At 39.4% G+C, this 15,059-nt stretch overlaps 1 protein-coding gene across 23 annotated transcripts in view; it reads left to right on the top strand.

Moving 5' to 3' along the window:
- LOC105474671 (SHH signaling and ciliogenesis regulator SDCCAG8) overlaps window positions 1–15,059 on the top strand; it is a 253,094-nt gene that overhangs the window by 168,335 nt on the left and 69,700 nt on the right. For all 23 annotated transcript variants that reach the window (XR_011607733.1, XR_011607735.1, XR_011607744.1 and 20 more), the window contains one exon: window positions 1,063–1,194. Coding sequence is in view for 17 of the 23 variants with exons in the window: in XM_071069480.1 (XP_070925581.1) it covers window positions 1,063–1,194 (132 nt within the window). In the remaining 6 variants the exon portion in view is untranslated. The remainder of the gene's footprint in view (window positions 1–1,062; window positions 1,195–15,059) is intronic.

The raw sequence follows: 15,059 nt of genomic DNA, 5'->3' as shown, positions 1-15,059 counted from the left end.
ACTAAAAGCAAGAGTTTTTGCCCCATACACGTGAGCAGCCTGGTCCTTGGGATTAACAATTTGTAAAGTAAAATTTCCCTTAGCAAATCCAAATCCTTTCCTGACCAGGAAGAAAAGGCTATCTTGCCTACTGGAAGAATCCTTTCTTTGAAGGGAATTAATTTTATGTCAGGAGTCTTCAGGAAACAAACCAATTATTAACCTGAAAACGACTCATAATATACAAGAGTTTTAAACTCTCCATTCTAACTGATTAGGCATTAGGGCGTGAGGAGATGGTGGCAGTAGGCAGAAATTTAGAGTTTACTTAATACAAGGAAAGGAATATAATTTTTCTTGGATAAACATCTTTCTGATCTTCAAATTTTGAGACTTGGATTGTCATTTAAGACACGAACAACAGGATATTGCCATTTTGCTCAGGGGAGGTCAATCTTTTTTCTATTAAGACCTTCAGTGGATTGGAGGAAGCCCGCCGAGGTGGAGGGCAATCCGCTTTTCTCAAAGTCTACTAATTTAAATGTTAATATCATCTAAAAAACACCCTCACAGAAATGTCCAGAATAATGTCTGGTCAAATGTCTGGGCACCATGGCCCAACTAAGTTGACACATAAAATTAACCATTAAAGAACTATTTTTATTTTAACCGTGTGCCATTCAGCTGGTTATGCTAATTAAAAGAAACTCTGTGATAGAAATTAGGCCTAGGGTTTCTTCTTTGACAGCATAGTGTTTGGCCTATAACAAGCACTCAGTAAGTATTTGTTAAATAAATGATAGTCTTTTAAGAAAGAGATTTGATCATTATCATTTTTGTCTTGTTCCTTAGGGAAGCCATTTCTATTAGAATAAGTTGTTATTCCTTTTTCTGTCTAACACGTGAGTCTCTACAATGTATCTTGCCATTTCTGAAATATTTTCTTTTGCAAAGGATATAGTTTTCATTATACTATTATGTTTAAGTATGGAGTTTAAGATAATGTTAAGGTTATATAATAACAATATGCCCTAGTAATAAGAACCTTTAACATCTATTATTTTTGTGTTTTCACCTCTCTAGATCTGAAATTGCTCAACTCAGTCAAGAAAAAAGGTATACATATGATAAATTGGGAAAGTTACAGAGAAGAAATGAAGAATTGGAGGAACAGTGTGTCCAGCATGGGAGAGTACATGAGATAATGAAGCAAAGGTAATCAAGGTTTCATGATCAACTCACGTGTCACGTATTGAATGTGTTTGGTTTACACGCAGAAGGGGAATTGCTGCAGAATAAGTAGAATTCATCATCATGATGCCATTCCGGACATGCTCAAAATGTAATACTTTTATTTTATGTATTTATGCTTCCTTAATTTACATTGTTCTTATTACATAGAAAGAGGAGAGTACATCCTCTTTTTGTCGGTCTCTGAAGACATAGAATTAGATTTAACATGGAAGAATGGAGGAAAGCCATTTTCCTTTAAGACGTAAGTTAGTAATATTGCAATATGGAGGAATTTCAAATCATCTTTCCTAGAAATTAGGTTTTATATGCTTTTTGTAAGGTTAAGCACATAGTAGGTCTAAAGAGGTTAAACATCTTATCAGAGGTTGCACTAATAGCATTGCTAGAGTCAGAACTTGGCTACAAACAAAACCTTTGCTTCTTTCTAGTGGCGTTACTTTGAGCAAGTCACTTAAGTTCTCTGAGTGACTGTTTCTTCACCTATATATTGGCACTAATCATATCTACTTTGCATTTTGATAGAAAGATCGAATATAATATAGTAAAGCACATGGCTCATACAGGCCACCCACTAAATGTCATCAATGATTATTCTCTTTTTCTTGATGAAGAAATTCAGCTCAGAGAGGCTAATAGGTTTGCTCAAAGTGACAGATGGAATAAGTGGTAGAGTTCAGACTTGAATCTTGATCTTTTGACTCCAAATCCTTTCCTTTTTGTGCAGTATTGGGGATTTTTTTTTTTTTTTTTTGGCAATAAGCACAGCCTCTTATTATTTTTTATCCATGTGCCATTTCTCATTTCTGTGTGATAATGGATTCCCTGGGGAGAAAATAATCTCAGTATTTCACAGCAGACAGTGAATAGGTTTCTGTGGACTTGGACTTCCACGTGACAACCGCATGCTCAATGATAGCAGTCACCCTTCCAGGGGACACAGTTCGCGTGGCCTCCAGCTCTGTATCCCCACACCAGTTCCCAGTCATCCCTGCCTTCTCTGTTTCAAAAACAGTTCTTGATATAATTGAAGGAAATGAAAATATTTATAGACTCCTTGTATTTTTTAAATGTAAAGTAACATATTAGCCTGGGGAGGGGGGAGGTATTTTTATGTTGATTACTTGCTTTATTGAATGGAAGACAGGCAGTCAGATAATGGCACTGCTTGTCAGTCATCAAAATACCAAAATATGCATATATTTGCAAAGTAATAATTATTCATTCACTATTAAAATATTTACTTAAGCCCAGGCACTTCTGTAGGCCAGGGGTCTGCAAACGTTTTCTGTAAAGGGCCAGAGAGTAAATATTTTGGACTTTGCAGGCCACACATGGTCTCTGTGGCATAGTCTTCCTTGTTTTGTGTTTTTTACAACCCTTTGAAAAAGTAAAGACCATTATTAGCTAGAGGACCAACAAAATGAGCCAGCGAATTTGGCCATTGGGCCAGCCTTTGCCCCAGTCCTGTGCACCTGGGGCAGCTTTCCATTTATTTTCTTACATTTGTGTATTGCTTTAGAGTTCTCAGAATGCTCTCACACTTGTTACCTTATGTACCTTGAAGCAGCCTTGAAAGTAGCTGTATTTATCATCTCCATTTCCAGATGGAGAACTAAGCCTAAGAAAGACAAACGTGCCGAATGAAGGTCAGGTAGCAAATTATGATTCATTCATTCAACATTGATTGATTGATTGAGTGAGTGATTGCTACTATGTGTCACATTTTCTACCACATGCTGGAATAAAATAGCAAAGTAGATATAGTTCCCACTGTAATGGAGCTTACATCCTTATAGGGAAGATGGATGTTAGCAAAAGAATTTCACAACTGTCTAATTAATTATAGTTGACCCTTAAACAACACAGATGTGAACTGTCTGGGCCCACTTACACACAGATTCTTTTCAATAAATTTATTGGAAAATTTTTTGGAGATTTGCAACAACTTGAAAAAACCTGCAGATAAACCATGTAGCCTAGAAATAATGAAAAGAAGTTTTAAATTTAGGTATGTCATGAATACATAAAATATCTGTAGATACTGGTCTTTATCATTTACTACCATAAAATATATGCAACTCTATTATAAAAAGTTAAAATTTATCAAAACTTACACACACAAACACAGATCATACATGGTACCATTCGCAATTGAGAGAAATGTAAAATGTAAAGATGCAGTATTAAATCATAACTGCATGAAATTAACTGTAGTACACACTGTACTACTGTGATAATTTTGTAACCACCTCCTGTTGCTATTGCGAGGAGCTCAAGTATTGTCGTATCCACTGAAAACCCTGTGTGTACTAAATCATCTGCATGTGAACAGTTTCTCTCTCCACTAAATTGCTTATTGCAATAACAAGTGATCTATTGCAGTTCTTGTGCATTTTTCATCATGTTTACTGCAATACCATAAACCTTGAATAACACTGTGGGACCCATACGAAATGCGGCTACTGATGTTGGAAGTACTTTCAAGAAGCAGAGAAAAGTCATGACATTACAAGCAAAAGTTGCAGTGCTTGATGTATAGCTTAGATTGAAGTTTGCAGCTGCAGCTGCCGTCATTTCAGATGATTCATCTTGTAAACAGACAGTATAAACTTATCGCATCAATATATAACAGTGCAGTACTGTAAAGGTATTTTCTCTTATGATTTTCTTAATATTTTCTCTAGCTTACTTTATTGTAAGAATATAGTATATAATACATATACAAATATGTGTTAATCAACCGTTTATGTTATCAGTAAAGCTTCTGGTCAACAGTAGGTTGTTGGTAGTTGAATTTGAGAGGAGTCAAAGTTATGCATGGATTTTTGACTGTACAGGGGGTTGACGCTCCTAACCCCCATGTTGCTCAAGGGCCAACTGTGCAATCATGACCAGTTCTATGAAAGAGAAATACATTTGGTGGTACAAGTACATTTAATAACGGGACTTGTTTTTTAAAAAATTATTTGTAAGAGAATATCTCACTCTGTTGCCCAGGCTGAAGTGTAACCTTGAACTCCTGGGCTCAAGTGATCCTCCCTCCTCAACCTCCCAAGTAGGTAGGGCTACAGGTACATACCACCATGCCCTGCTAATTTTTTTTTTTTTTTTTTTTTTTTTTTTTGAGACAGAATCTTACTCTGTCACCCAGGCTGGAGTGCAGTGGCACAATCTTTCGGCTCACTGCAACCTCCATCTCCTGGGTTCAAGCGATTCTCCTGCCTCAGCCTCTCAAGTAGCTGGGACTATAGGCACGTGCCACCATGCCCAGCTAATTTTTGTATTTTTAGTAGAGACAGGGTTTCACCATGTTGGCCAGGATGGTCTCGATCTCTTGACCTTATGATCCACCTACCTCGGCCTCCCACAGTGCTGGGATTACAGGCATGAGCCACTGTGCCTGGCCCTTTTTTTGTTTTTGTTTTTGAGACAGAGTCTCACTGTGTCATCCAGGCTGGAGTGCAGTGGCACGATCTCAGCTCACTGCTACCTCCGCCTCTGAGGTTCAAGCGAGTCTCCCGCCTCAGCCTCCAGAGTAGCTGGGATTACAGGCACCCGCCACCACGCCCAACTAGTTTTTGTATTTTTTAGTAGAGACAGGGTTTCACCATGCTGGCCAGGCTCATCTCGAACTCCTGACGTCAGGTGATACCCTTACCTCGGCCTCCTCTGGGATTACAGGCATGAACCACTATGCCTGGCCTAATTTTTAAAACTTTTTGTAGATACTAGGTCTTGCTATGTTGTCCAGTCTGATCTTGAACTCCTCACCTCAAAGCATTCTCCCACCTCAGCCTTCCAAATCTCTGGGATTACAGGTGTGAGCCACTGTCCCTAGCAGGGCACTTAACGTTGATTAAGAAAAGCTTCAATGGAACATGACATTTCAATCGGTAAGCAGTGGGGTTAGATGATTAGCCTTTTAGATCAGGAATTGGCAAACTATCTTGCTGTCTCCTAAAAAATTTTACTGACTCCTGTTCTAGAGAAGGAAAATCTATAAAATGGAAGTTTCTAAGATAAGAAAGCATAGTACTTGAAGAACACCAAGAACTGTGTGTCTAACATAAAGGGAAAAAGAAAGTGTGGCATACAATGAGGTTAGAGAGGTAGGCAAGGGCTGGACCTAAAGGCAGGGTCTTTATTTTTTTATTTATTTTTTATTTTTATTATTATTACTATTTTTTTTTTTTTTTTTTTTTGAGACGGAGTCTTGCTCTGTCACCCAGACTGGAGTGCAGTGGCAAGATCTCGGCTCACTGCAAGCTCCGCCTCCCGGGTTCACGCCATTCTCCTGCCTCAGCCTCCCGAGTAGCTGGGACTACAGGCGCCCGCCACCACGCCTGGCTAATTTTTTGTATTTTTAGTAGAGACGAGGTTTCACCATGTTGACCAGGATGGTCTGGATCGCCTGACCTCGTGATCCGCCCACCTTGGCCTCTCAAAGTGCTGGGAGTACAGGCGTGAGCCACGGTGCCCAGCCAGTCTTTATGTTTTTATCATGGACCTTTTATTTTGTCTTGTTACTAATGGGAAGAAAATGAGGCCAAGGTGGGTGGATCACGAGGTCAGGAGTTTGAGACCAGCCTGGCCAACATGGTGAAACCCCGTCTCTACTAAAAATACAAAAAGTAGGCCGGGTGCAGTGGCTCAAGCCTGTAATCTCAGCACTTTGGGAGGCCGAGACGGGCGGATCACCAGGTCAGGAGATCGAGACCATCCTGGCTAACACGGTGAATCCCCGTCTCTACTAAAAAATACAAAAAACTAGCCGGGCAAGGTGGCGGGCGCCTGTAGTCCCAGCTACTCGGGAGGCTGAGGCAGGAGAATGGCATGAACCTAGGAGGCGGAGCTTGCAGTGAGCCGAGATTGCGTCACTGCACTCCAGCCTGGGTGACAGAGCGAGACACCATCTCAAAAAAAAAAAATAATAAATACAAAAAGTAGCTGTGCATGGTGGTGAGTGCCTGTAATCTCAGCTACTTGGGAGGCTGAGGCAGGAGAATCTCTTGAACCCTGGAGGCAGAGGTTGCACTGAGCCAAGATGGTGTCATTGCACTCCAGCCTGGGTGATAGAGCAAGACTTTGTCTAAACAAACAAACAAAAAATAATTAGGGAGCTTTTGGATGATTGCTCCCAATTAGGCAGCAATGATGATGCTTGGACTGGAGTGCTAATATTGGTGACAGAAATAAACATTGGTGAAATGTATAGGAAGTAGAACCAGCAGGAGTTACTTGACTGGCAGTGCTGGGTGGAGAAGAGGAGCATGTCAAGGATGACACCCATATTTCTGACATGCAGTGGGTGCCTAGTGCTGCTACTTACTGAGAACTAGGGACCACTCTAAAGAAGCAGGTTTGTGGCTGAGATGGCCTGGGTTTGGGATGAGATCAGGCGTTACGTTTTGGCCATGAATTTAATGTGCAAATGCGTTGTTCAAATGGATAGGTTGAATAGCAGTGGATGTAAGGATCTGAGCTCAGGAGAGAGGTCTGGACTGGAGACAGAAATTTCCTCTGGCCTATAGAGGATATTTGTAACCTTGGGAGTAAATGAAGTCACCTAGAGTAAAAAAATAGAGTAAGAAGAAAGGAGGGCTTACTGACTCCTAAAGAACACTAACATTTTTAAAGGAAACGTAGAGGTTGGCAACAGGAACTGAAGGAAAGCACCCTGAGAAATAAGTGGAGACTGAAGAGCAGGTTCTGATGCATGCTGGAGGATGGAGATGCCTCGGGAAAGAGGAAGTCCTCTACCAGATGTGCCCAGTGATTACAGAAGACTGAAAATGGCGCGGTCATCACTGGTGACCTTAACCAAAACAGGTTTAGTTGAAGAGTCGGTGCAGAAACAAGATGACAGTGGATTGAAAAGTTAGCAAACATAAACCACTTGTTCAGGAAATTTGGCTGCAAGGGAAAGCGAGAAGTAAGAGACACCAGTGGTGGGAATGTATTGGGAGGGGCATTTTGGACGAAGGAACATTTTATTTTAAGTTGGAGTAGATGTGAGTGCATTAAATTTTGATTGTAAAGATCATTCAAGTTATAAAAATGAAGAAAGTTAAATTTTCAACTGGTGGTTTGGAACCCCCAGTGTTCACAAAGGCAGTCCAGGGAATTCACATTAAAGATAGCAGTGCCTTTTTTTTTTTTTTCTGTTATTTAAAAGTAAGTATCAATTCACGTATTTCTCCATAGAAGATAGAGCTGTGTGAAAATCCCCCAGTGTATTCAGAGTGGACAAGCCCCAGAGCCAGTGGAGCCCTGCTGAGCACCTGCGTCCTCTCATCTGGGTGTTCACTGTCACCAACTCCCAGTAATCCCAGGTGTTTCATCAATTACACAGTTGTACAGGAGTTTTCCCCACTTTTGTTTAAATTATATCCATAAAAACCATTGTCTAAAAACACAGCTTCTGACTGTAACAATCTAGTAATGAGTTTAAAATAGGTAATTCTTCTATAAACTAGATTCAGGATGATCTTTACCAAATCCGTAAGTTCTGTGTTTGTGACAGAAATCTGATTCTTCAAAAGCCAGTGTTAAAAATACAAAATATAATATTGATTTGTATGTAATTAGACATTTTAATTCAGGGAATTAACACTATTTACTATTTTCAGAAAAGTGCTTGAAAATAGAAGCCTGAAATCTTAATCTTAATCTCATAATTTAAAAACAAAGAGAGTCCTTTGCAGGAACATGAATGGAACTGGAGGCTATTATTCTTCAAACTAGTGCAGGAGCAGAAAACCAGATACTGTGTGTTCTCATTGTAAGTGGGAGCTAAATGATGAGAACACATGGACACGTAGAGGGAACAGAAGATACAGGGGCCTGCCGGAGGGGAGGAGTGGAAGAAGGGAGAGGATCAGGACAAATAACTAATGGGTACTCGGCTTCATACTAGGGTGACAGTTAGAATCTCTTCACACTCTCCCATGATGCACATTTACCTCTATAACATACTGCAGATATACCCCTGAACTTAAAAGTTTAAAAAAATGGGAAAATTTTAAAAAGAAAGCTGTAATAGTAGCAGTTGAATTTTACATTCAAAAATCAAACATTTCAAAACAGATCATGAAATTGTTTTTGTTATTGATTTTATAACATGGATTTAATTTCATATCTATGTTTTAGAGTATCTTGTGGTGTGAAGACATGTTATTAGCCAATGGTGCCTTTTTCTTTCATAATTAATTCGCTATGGATTTAATTTATGTAAATGAAATAGTGGCTTATTTATTGCACAGGAAAATTAAAATTTTATTTTACAAAATTCAAACTTATGCTTATTTTAAATTTAATGCTTTTACTTAAAAAGTTCCTCTTTATTATATATAGTAGTGAGATGATTTAATAAATTGCATGTGTTTCTGTGAAAGGGGTTTGAGAGGCAAAAGAAATTTGGAGATGCTGAGGTAGACAAAGTGCGGCGTATAAGGTTCCTGAGAAGAGAGGTGGGTTGGGACACCAAGCGCTGAGCAGAAAATGATAGTGAACTGGGCAAAGGGTCACCTGCCCCGTTGCCATCGCAGCAGCTGTAGCAGAAGAGATGGTATGAGCTGATAAATGCAGGCTTATGGATACGGTGCTGGAAAGGTAACCTGAGGCCAGACTTAGTTTATTCCGTGTTTATTGGGCATCTGTTTTTTTACCATTCACTGTGCTAGGTCTGGAGACACAAAGATGTAAAAGATACACTCTGCCTCGGAGAACTGCATGAACTCGGAGGGTGGAGGTTGCAGTGAGCTGAGATCGCACCACTGCACTCCAGCCTGGGCAACAGAGTGCAACTCTGTCTCAAAAAAAAGAGATACACTCTGCCTCACTCCCATGGCTGCAGACTTCCTCTCTGTTTGGGCTGGCCTAAGTATTGCAATTCTGCAGTGCAGAGTAGCCACGGCAGCACCTGCCATCTCCTGGGAGGTCACTCCCAGCTGCTGCCATGCCTCCAGAAACGCAGATGCAAGGAGAAAGGCTCTCCTGAGGAACCAGCCTCCCTTGGCAGGCTAGACGGGAGTTGGCTGCCCTGAAAGTGTGTATCTGTTTCAATCTCCTGTTCTCTGTTTTATATAAACCTAAAGGTCTGTTACGGAGATTTGGGTGTATGGTCAAAAACTTCCACTGCTCCTGGGGAAATGTCTTGAGTTGTTCATCCTTTGCTTAGAAAAGTGATCAAGGTGTAGACCCAAGCTCCCGGGTAGTGATGAGCAGAAGACTCACCCCGAGTTATAGGTGTTTTTATCAGTTCTTACGGACAGTTTCAAAATCTATTAAGTAAAAAATTTAAAAGTACTGAAATTTGGTTTCTATAAGCCAAAAGAACTTACTGAGAATGCTAATGCAATATTCTACTGGCCGCCTCCACACCCAGCAGAGCTTGTGCGACGTAGCCTGAGCGCTGCTCGTTTGACTAGTGATGATTTGCGGAAAGGATTCTATTACTATGTTATCAGCGTTGTTCCGGGGCCGTCTTCATTTTCAAATGCTGCTCTTCTTGCTTACTTTAGCTTCATCACAATAATTTAGTTTGTTTTGGATTGTTTTGTTAACCCCCTACAGTGCAGTATTGCATACTTGCATCAGCAGTGTAATGGTTTCCCAATAACTACGTTTTAAGTCCCGTATGACTTGTAATTCAGAAATGAATCACCCATTATCTGTTTTGCTAAAGCAGATATATGATCCCCGCCTCCTGCCACCACCTCACCAATTTGCTGTAGAGAGGCACTCCTTTGATTTGCTGCTTGCAAATCTTTTTTTTTTTTTTTTTTTTTTGAGACGGAGTCTCGCTCTGTCGCCCAGGCTGGAGTGCAGTGGCCGGGTCTCAGCTCACTGCAAGCTCCGCCTCCCGGGTTCATGCCATTCTCCTGCCTCAGCCTCCCGAGTAGCTGGGACTACAGGCGCCCGCCACCTCGCCCGGCTAGTTTTTTGTATTTTTAGTAGAGACGGGGTTTCACCATGTTAGCCAGGATGGTCTCGATCTCCTGACCTCGTGATCCGCCCGTCTCGGCCTCCCAAAGTGCTGGGATTACAGGCGAATCTTTGTTTTTAAATAACTGCTATTAAGAGCAAATTAACAAAATTAGATTTATATGCCATTATTTTATAATATAAAATTATACTCTTATGAAGAAATGGTAAGAGATGTATATGTTGCTAGAAAAGAATCTAGATTATTACATTTTGTTTGTTTTGAATGTTCCTGTTATCCCTAGAGTTTGTTTCACTGGACCATTGACATGTTTGGATTAGGGAGGCTGTCTCACCTGAGGGGTCTGACTACAGACAATCTGAGAGGATCACATAGAAGAAAGCAGGAAGCTGCGAATACTGGAAATCACTTAGGAAAGTTTATCCTTTTTCAAATTATTCAAAAATTATAAGCCAATTGGGGTTCAAGCCATCCCTTTATAATAAACCAGTTGTATGCATTGAGAACTCCCTGAGAGGACTGGAAGACACGTTTGTGTATACTGTAGTGGGAAGGCCAGATCAGACTGCTGCCCTCCCAATAAGTTGGGAGCTTTGCCACTCTGTGGGAGTTAGAATTTTGATCTGGGAATGGATAATGAGTGATTTAAAGCGGGCTGTGCAGTTCCCTTAGCCGGGACAAGGCAGCTGCTGGGACTGATTACCAGGGAGAACATTAAATGGGAAAAGGAGGCAACAAAACAAAGTTGGGACAATGCCAAAGAAACTATAAGTTACACTTTTGCCTAGGATAGGCCCACTGCCCGGGAAGAAGAAAAAAACACCCTTTGATGTATTCATCAAATATTTACTGAGTGTTTATACACTGCTGATGTGCTTGGGATACATCAGAGGACATGTAGACAGCCTTGTCCTTATGGAACTTACATTCTTTGAGCTACCTTCAAGATCTAGTCCTTTGTTTTTAAGACCTAAAGCCAAAAGTAGAGAGAGAGTCTGCATCATACTTAACAGCATCCATCCTAAAACCGAATTCTCTGGACTCTCCTCAGTTTACTTCTTTGAGGCTGCTTTGTAGCTCCATGAGCTAATTCCTTAATCTTAAACTTAATCTTCCTCACTTTCTTGATCTCCAAAATACTACCTTGTAGGGTTGTGAAAATTGCCTAAAATAATCCCTGAAAAGGTCTTTAGAATAGTTCCTGGCACAACGTTAGTGCTCAACAAATGTTTCACATTGCTATTCATTCATATCCTTCACTCAACATATTTATTAGACCGTTAATACATGCTGAGCTCTGTTCTGGATTCTGGGATTGCGTCAGGAACTTCAAAGACTTAGATTCTAAATGGTTGTTTATTTATATTATAGGTTAAATTGACTCTTGTGAGTTAGTCTGTGAACCAAAATACCATGTTTACATAATGTTATTTCTAAAGCAAAATGCCTTTTGAATTTTCAACAACTGATTTATGGAACGACATTTTGGACCACAACTTGGGATATGCCTATGATGTTCTAAGTGTTTGTGAACATGTGAATGTGTGTGTCGTGTGTGTGTGTGTGTGTGTGTGTGTTTGTGTGTCCTCTATTTGGTGGTGAAAGTTTTCAGTCTGAGCCCCAAATAAAATTTCAAGAGAGATACATCTATCTGGCTGCTTTTTTAAAATCATATTTTCAGCATAGTTAGGAATAAGAAACACTCCAAAAATTTTTTTTACACAAATTTTAGGTTCACAACAAAATTGAAAGGAAGGTACAAAAATTTCCCATATAACTCATACATGCATAGCCTCCCCAATTATCAGTATCCCCCACCAGAGTGGTATAATTTTTACAATTGATAAGCCTTCATTGGGACATCATAATCACCCAAAGGCCATAGTTGATGTTAGGGTTCAGCCTTGGTTTTGTACATTCTATGGTTTTGGACAAACATATGATATATATCTATTATTGAACATGCTCTGTATGATATCATATCATGATATATAGATAATATATCATATATCATGATATGTATGATATGATATCATACTGAGCATGTTCACTGTCCTACAAATCATCTGTACTCTGCCTATTCATCCCTCCCTGACCCCATGCCCTGGCAACCACTGGTCTTTTTACTGTGTCCTTAGGTTTGCCTTTTTCAGAATTCTCTATAGTAGGAATCATATGGTATGTAGCTTTTTCAGGTTGGGTTCTTTCACTTTGTAATGTGCATTTCAGTTTCTTCCATGTATTTTCATGGTTTGATAGCTCATTTCTTCTTAGTGTTGAATAGTACTTCAGTGTCTGGATGTACCACAATTTATTTATCTGTTCACCTACTGACAGACATCTTGGTCACTTCCAAGTTTTAGTCATTTTAACGAAAGCTGCTTATAAACATCCATGTGCAAGTTTTAGTGTGGATGTCTTCAACTTTCGGGGGAAGTCCCAAAGAGTATGATTGCTGATCTGTATGTTAAGAATATGTTTAGTTTCGTTAAAAACCACCAAACTGTTTTCCAAAGTAGCTGTTTCATTTTGCATTCCCACCAGCAGTGAATGAGAGTTCCTGTTGCTCCACATCCCAACCAGCATTTGGTGGTGTCAGTGTTCTAGACGTTGGCTATTCTAATAGGTGTGTAATGGTATCTTGTTGTTTTAATTTGCATTTCCCTGATGACATATGATGTGGAGCATCTTTTTTTATGCTGATTTACCATCTGTATATCTTATTTGGTGAGGGCTCTGTTAAGGTCTTTGACCATTTTTCAATCAGGTTTTATCTTCTTACTGTTGAGTTTTTAGAGTTCTTTTAATAACTTAAATAACAGTCCTTTTATCAGTTGTGTCCTTTGCAAATATTTGCTCCCAGCATGTGGCTTGTCTTCTCCTTCTCCTGATATTGTGTTTTGCAGAACAGAAGTTTTTAATTTTAATAAAATCCAGTTTATCAATTTTTTTTTTTGAGCAGTGGCAAGGTTTATTGTGAAGAACAAAAGAACAAAGCTTCCACAGCATGGAAGGGGCCCCAGGTGGTTTGCCCCAACTTTTTTCATGGATCATACCTTTGTTGTTGTAGCTATAAAGTTATTGTCATACCTGTGGTCACCTAGATTTTCTGATACGTTATTTTCTATGAATTTTATAGTTCTGTGTTTTACAGTTAAATCTGTGATCCATTTCAAGTTATGTTTTGTAAAGGGTGTAAAGTCTGTGTCTAGATTCATTCTTTTTTTGCATATGGATATCTAGTTGTTTTAGAGCTGCTTGTTAAAAACTCTATCTTTGCTCTATTGTACTACTTTTGCTGTTTGTCAAAGATCAGTTAACTACATTTATCTGAGAGGAACACTCTTTTTAAATTCCCAATTGTAACTTCATTAAGTCTTTAGGAACAGAAAAATAAAAGGCTAGCAGAGTTTAACTTCTACTTCTGGGAGGGAAAATTTTATGTTAGTACTAGGAAATAACTAATGCCTGTTTGGAGGCAAAAATTCTGACAAACCATTTATAACCTGCCAATTTTAATATTTTTATAATATTTGTTATTTTTGCTTTTTCTACAATTAACTCTGGATAATACAAAAATATTCAATTAATAATGCTTGCTACACACGTTAGCATTGTACAAAGAACCACAAGAGGCTATGACTATTAAACATCTATGTTTAGAAAGGTCTTTTGCCAAAAGACAGAATAGGTAAATTTCTGTTCTTATATTAGAGGGGAGAAAAGGTGCATTTCAGTGCTGAAAGTCCCTGAAAAATTTCTTCCATATATCCAATGTAAACCTCTTTTAGTCATTTCACTCTCTAAAGCTGATTTTCTCTCTTTGGTTTATCTTTTTGGTAGATCTAGAACTTCTGATTAGAATTTTCATTATCTTAACTCTTAGACTTAAAATTTAACTTAGAACTTTTAAGTTAAATCGGATTTTTCATTTCTGTAGTTGTGTTTGTGGCTTTGCCTTAGACTCTATAATTTTAAACACTGAATTTTAAATTTGAAAACCTAAACTAGATTGCCTGGCTTTTGCTTTATTTTGCACCTTCTAACTTATTAATATATCCCTATATTTATTAACATGCATTCAGCACTAGGTACAAAAGGAAAAAAGACATATTTACCCGTTAGAAGCTTCTAATCCAGTGCAAGAGGTATACAGTAATCATATAGGTGTTATAGACTATGGTAAGAATAAACCCAGGATGCTGTGTGTGCCCATCAGACTGGCATGTCACCCAGGTTTAGAGGTACAGGGCACAATTCTTTTGAGAAATAATATCTATCGTGAAATCCTAAAATGACATGGAAGAATTCTTTTTTTTGTTTTGTTTTTCGTAACAGAGTCTTGCTCTGTTGCCCAGGCTGGAGTGCAGTGGCACAATCTCGGCTCACTGCAAGCTCCGCCTCCCGGGTTCACGCCATTCTCCTGCCTCAGCCTCCCGAGTAGCTGGGACTACAGGTGCCTGCCACCACACCTGGCTAGTTTTTTTGTATTTTTTAGTAGAGACAGGGTTTCACCATGTTAGCCAGGATGGTCTCAATCTCCTGACCTTGTGATCTGCCTGCCTCAACCTCCCAAAGTGCTGGGATTATAGGTGTGAGCCACCGCGCCAGCTATGACATGGAAAAATTGTTAACAGGAAAAAAGGTGTACATGTTTGAAGATCTTGGGGGTCAAGGAGAACATGGTCTCTTCAAGAACTCACTATTGCTTTAAAACATAAAGGGAGAAGGACAATAAATGAGGCAGAGACAGTAAGCGGGGGTTTAATCTTCCTATTGTCTTTCTGTTCTTCTGGGACTCCAGTTATGCATTAGAAAGACTATGTGATGATGTCCTACATTTGATGTTGTCCCACAGTTCTTGGATGTACTGTTCTAG

Source organism: Macaca nemestrina, chromosome 1 (assembly GCF_043159975.1).
Source record: "Macaca nemestrina isolate mMacNem1 chromosome 1, mMacNem.hap1, whole genome shotgun sequence".
In the NCBI taxonomy this organism is placed as follows: domain Eukaryota; kingdom Metazoa; phylum Chordata; class Mammalia; order Primates; family Cercopithecidae; genus Macaca; species Macaca nemestrina.
This window is presented reverse-complemented; position numbering and strand designations above follow the sequence as displayed.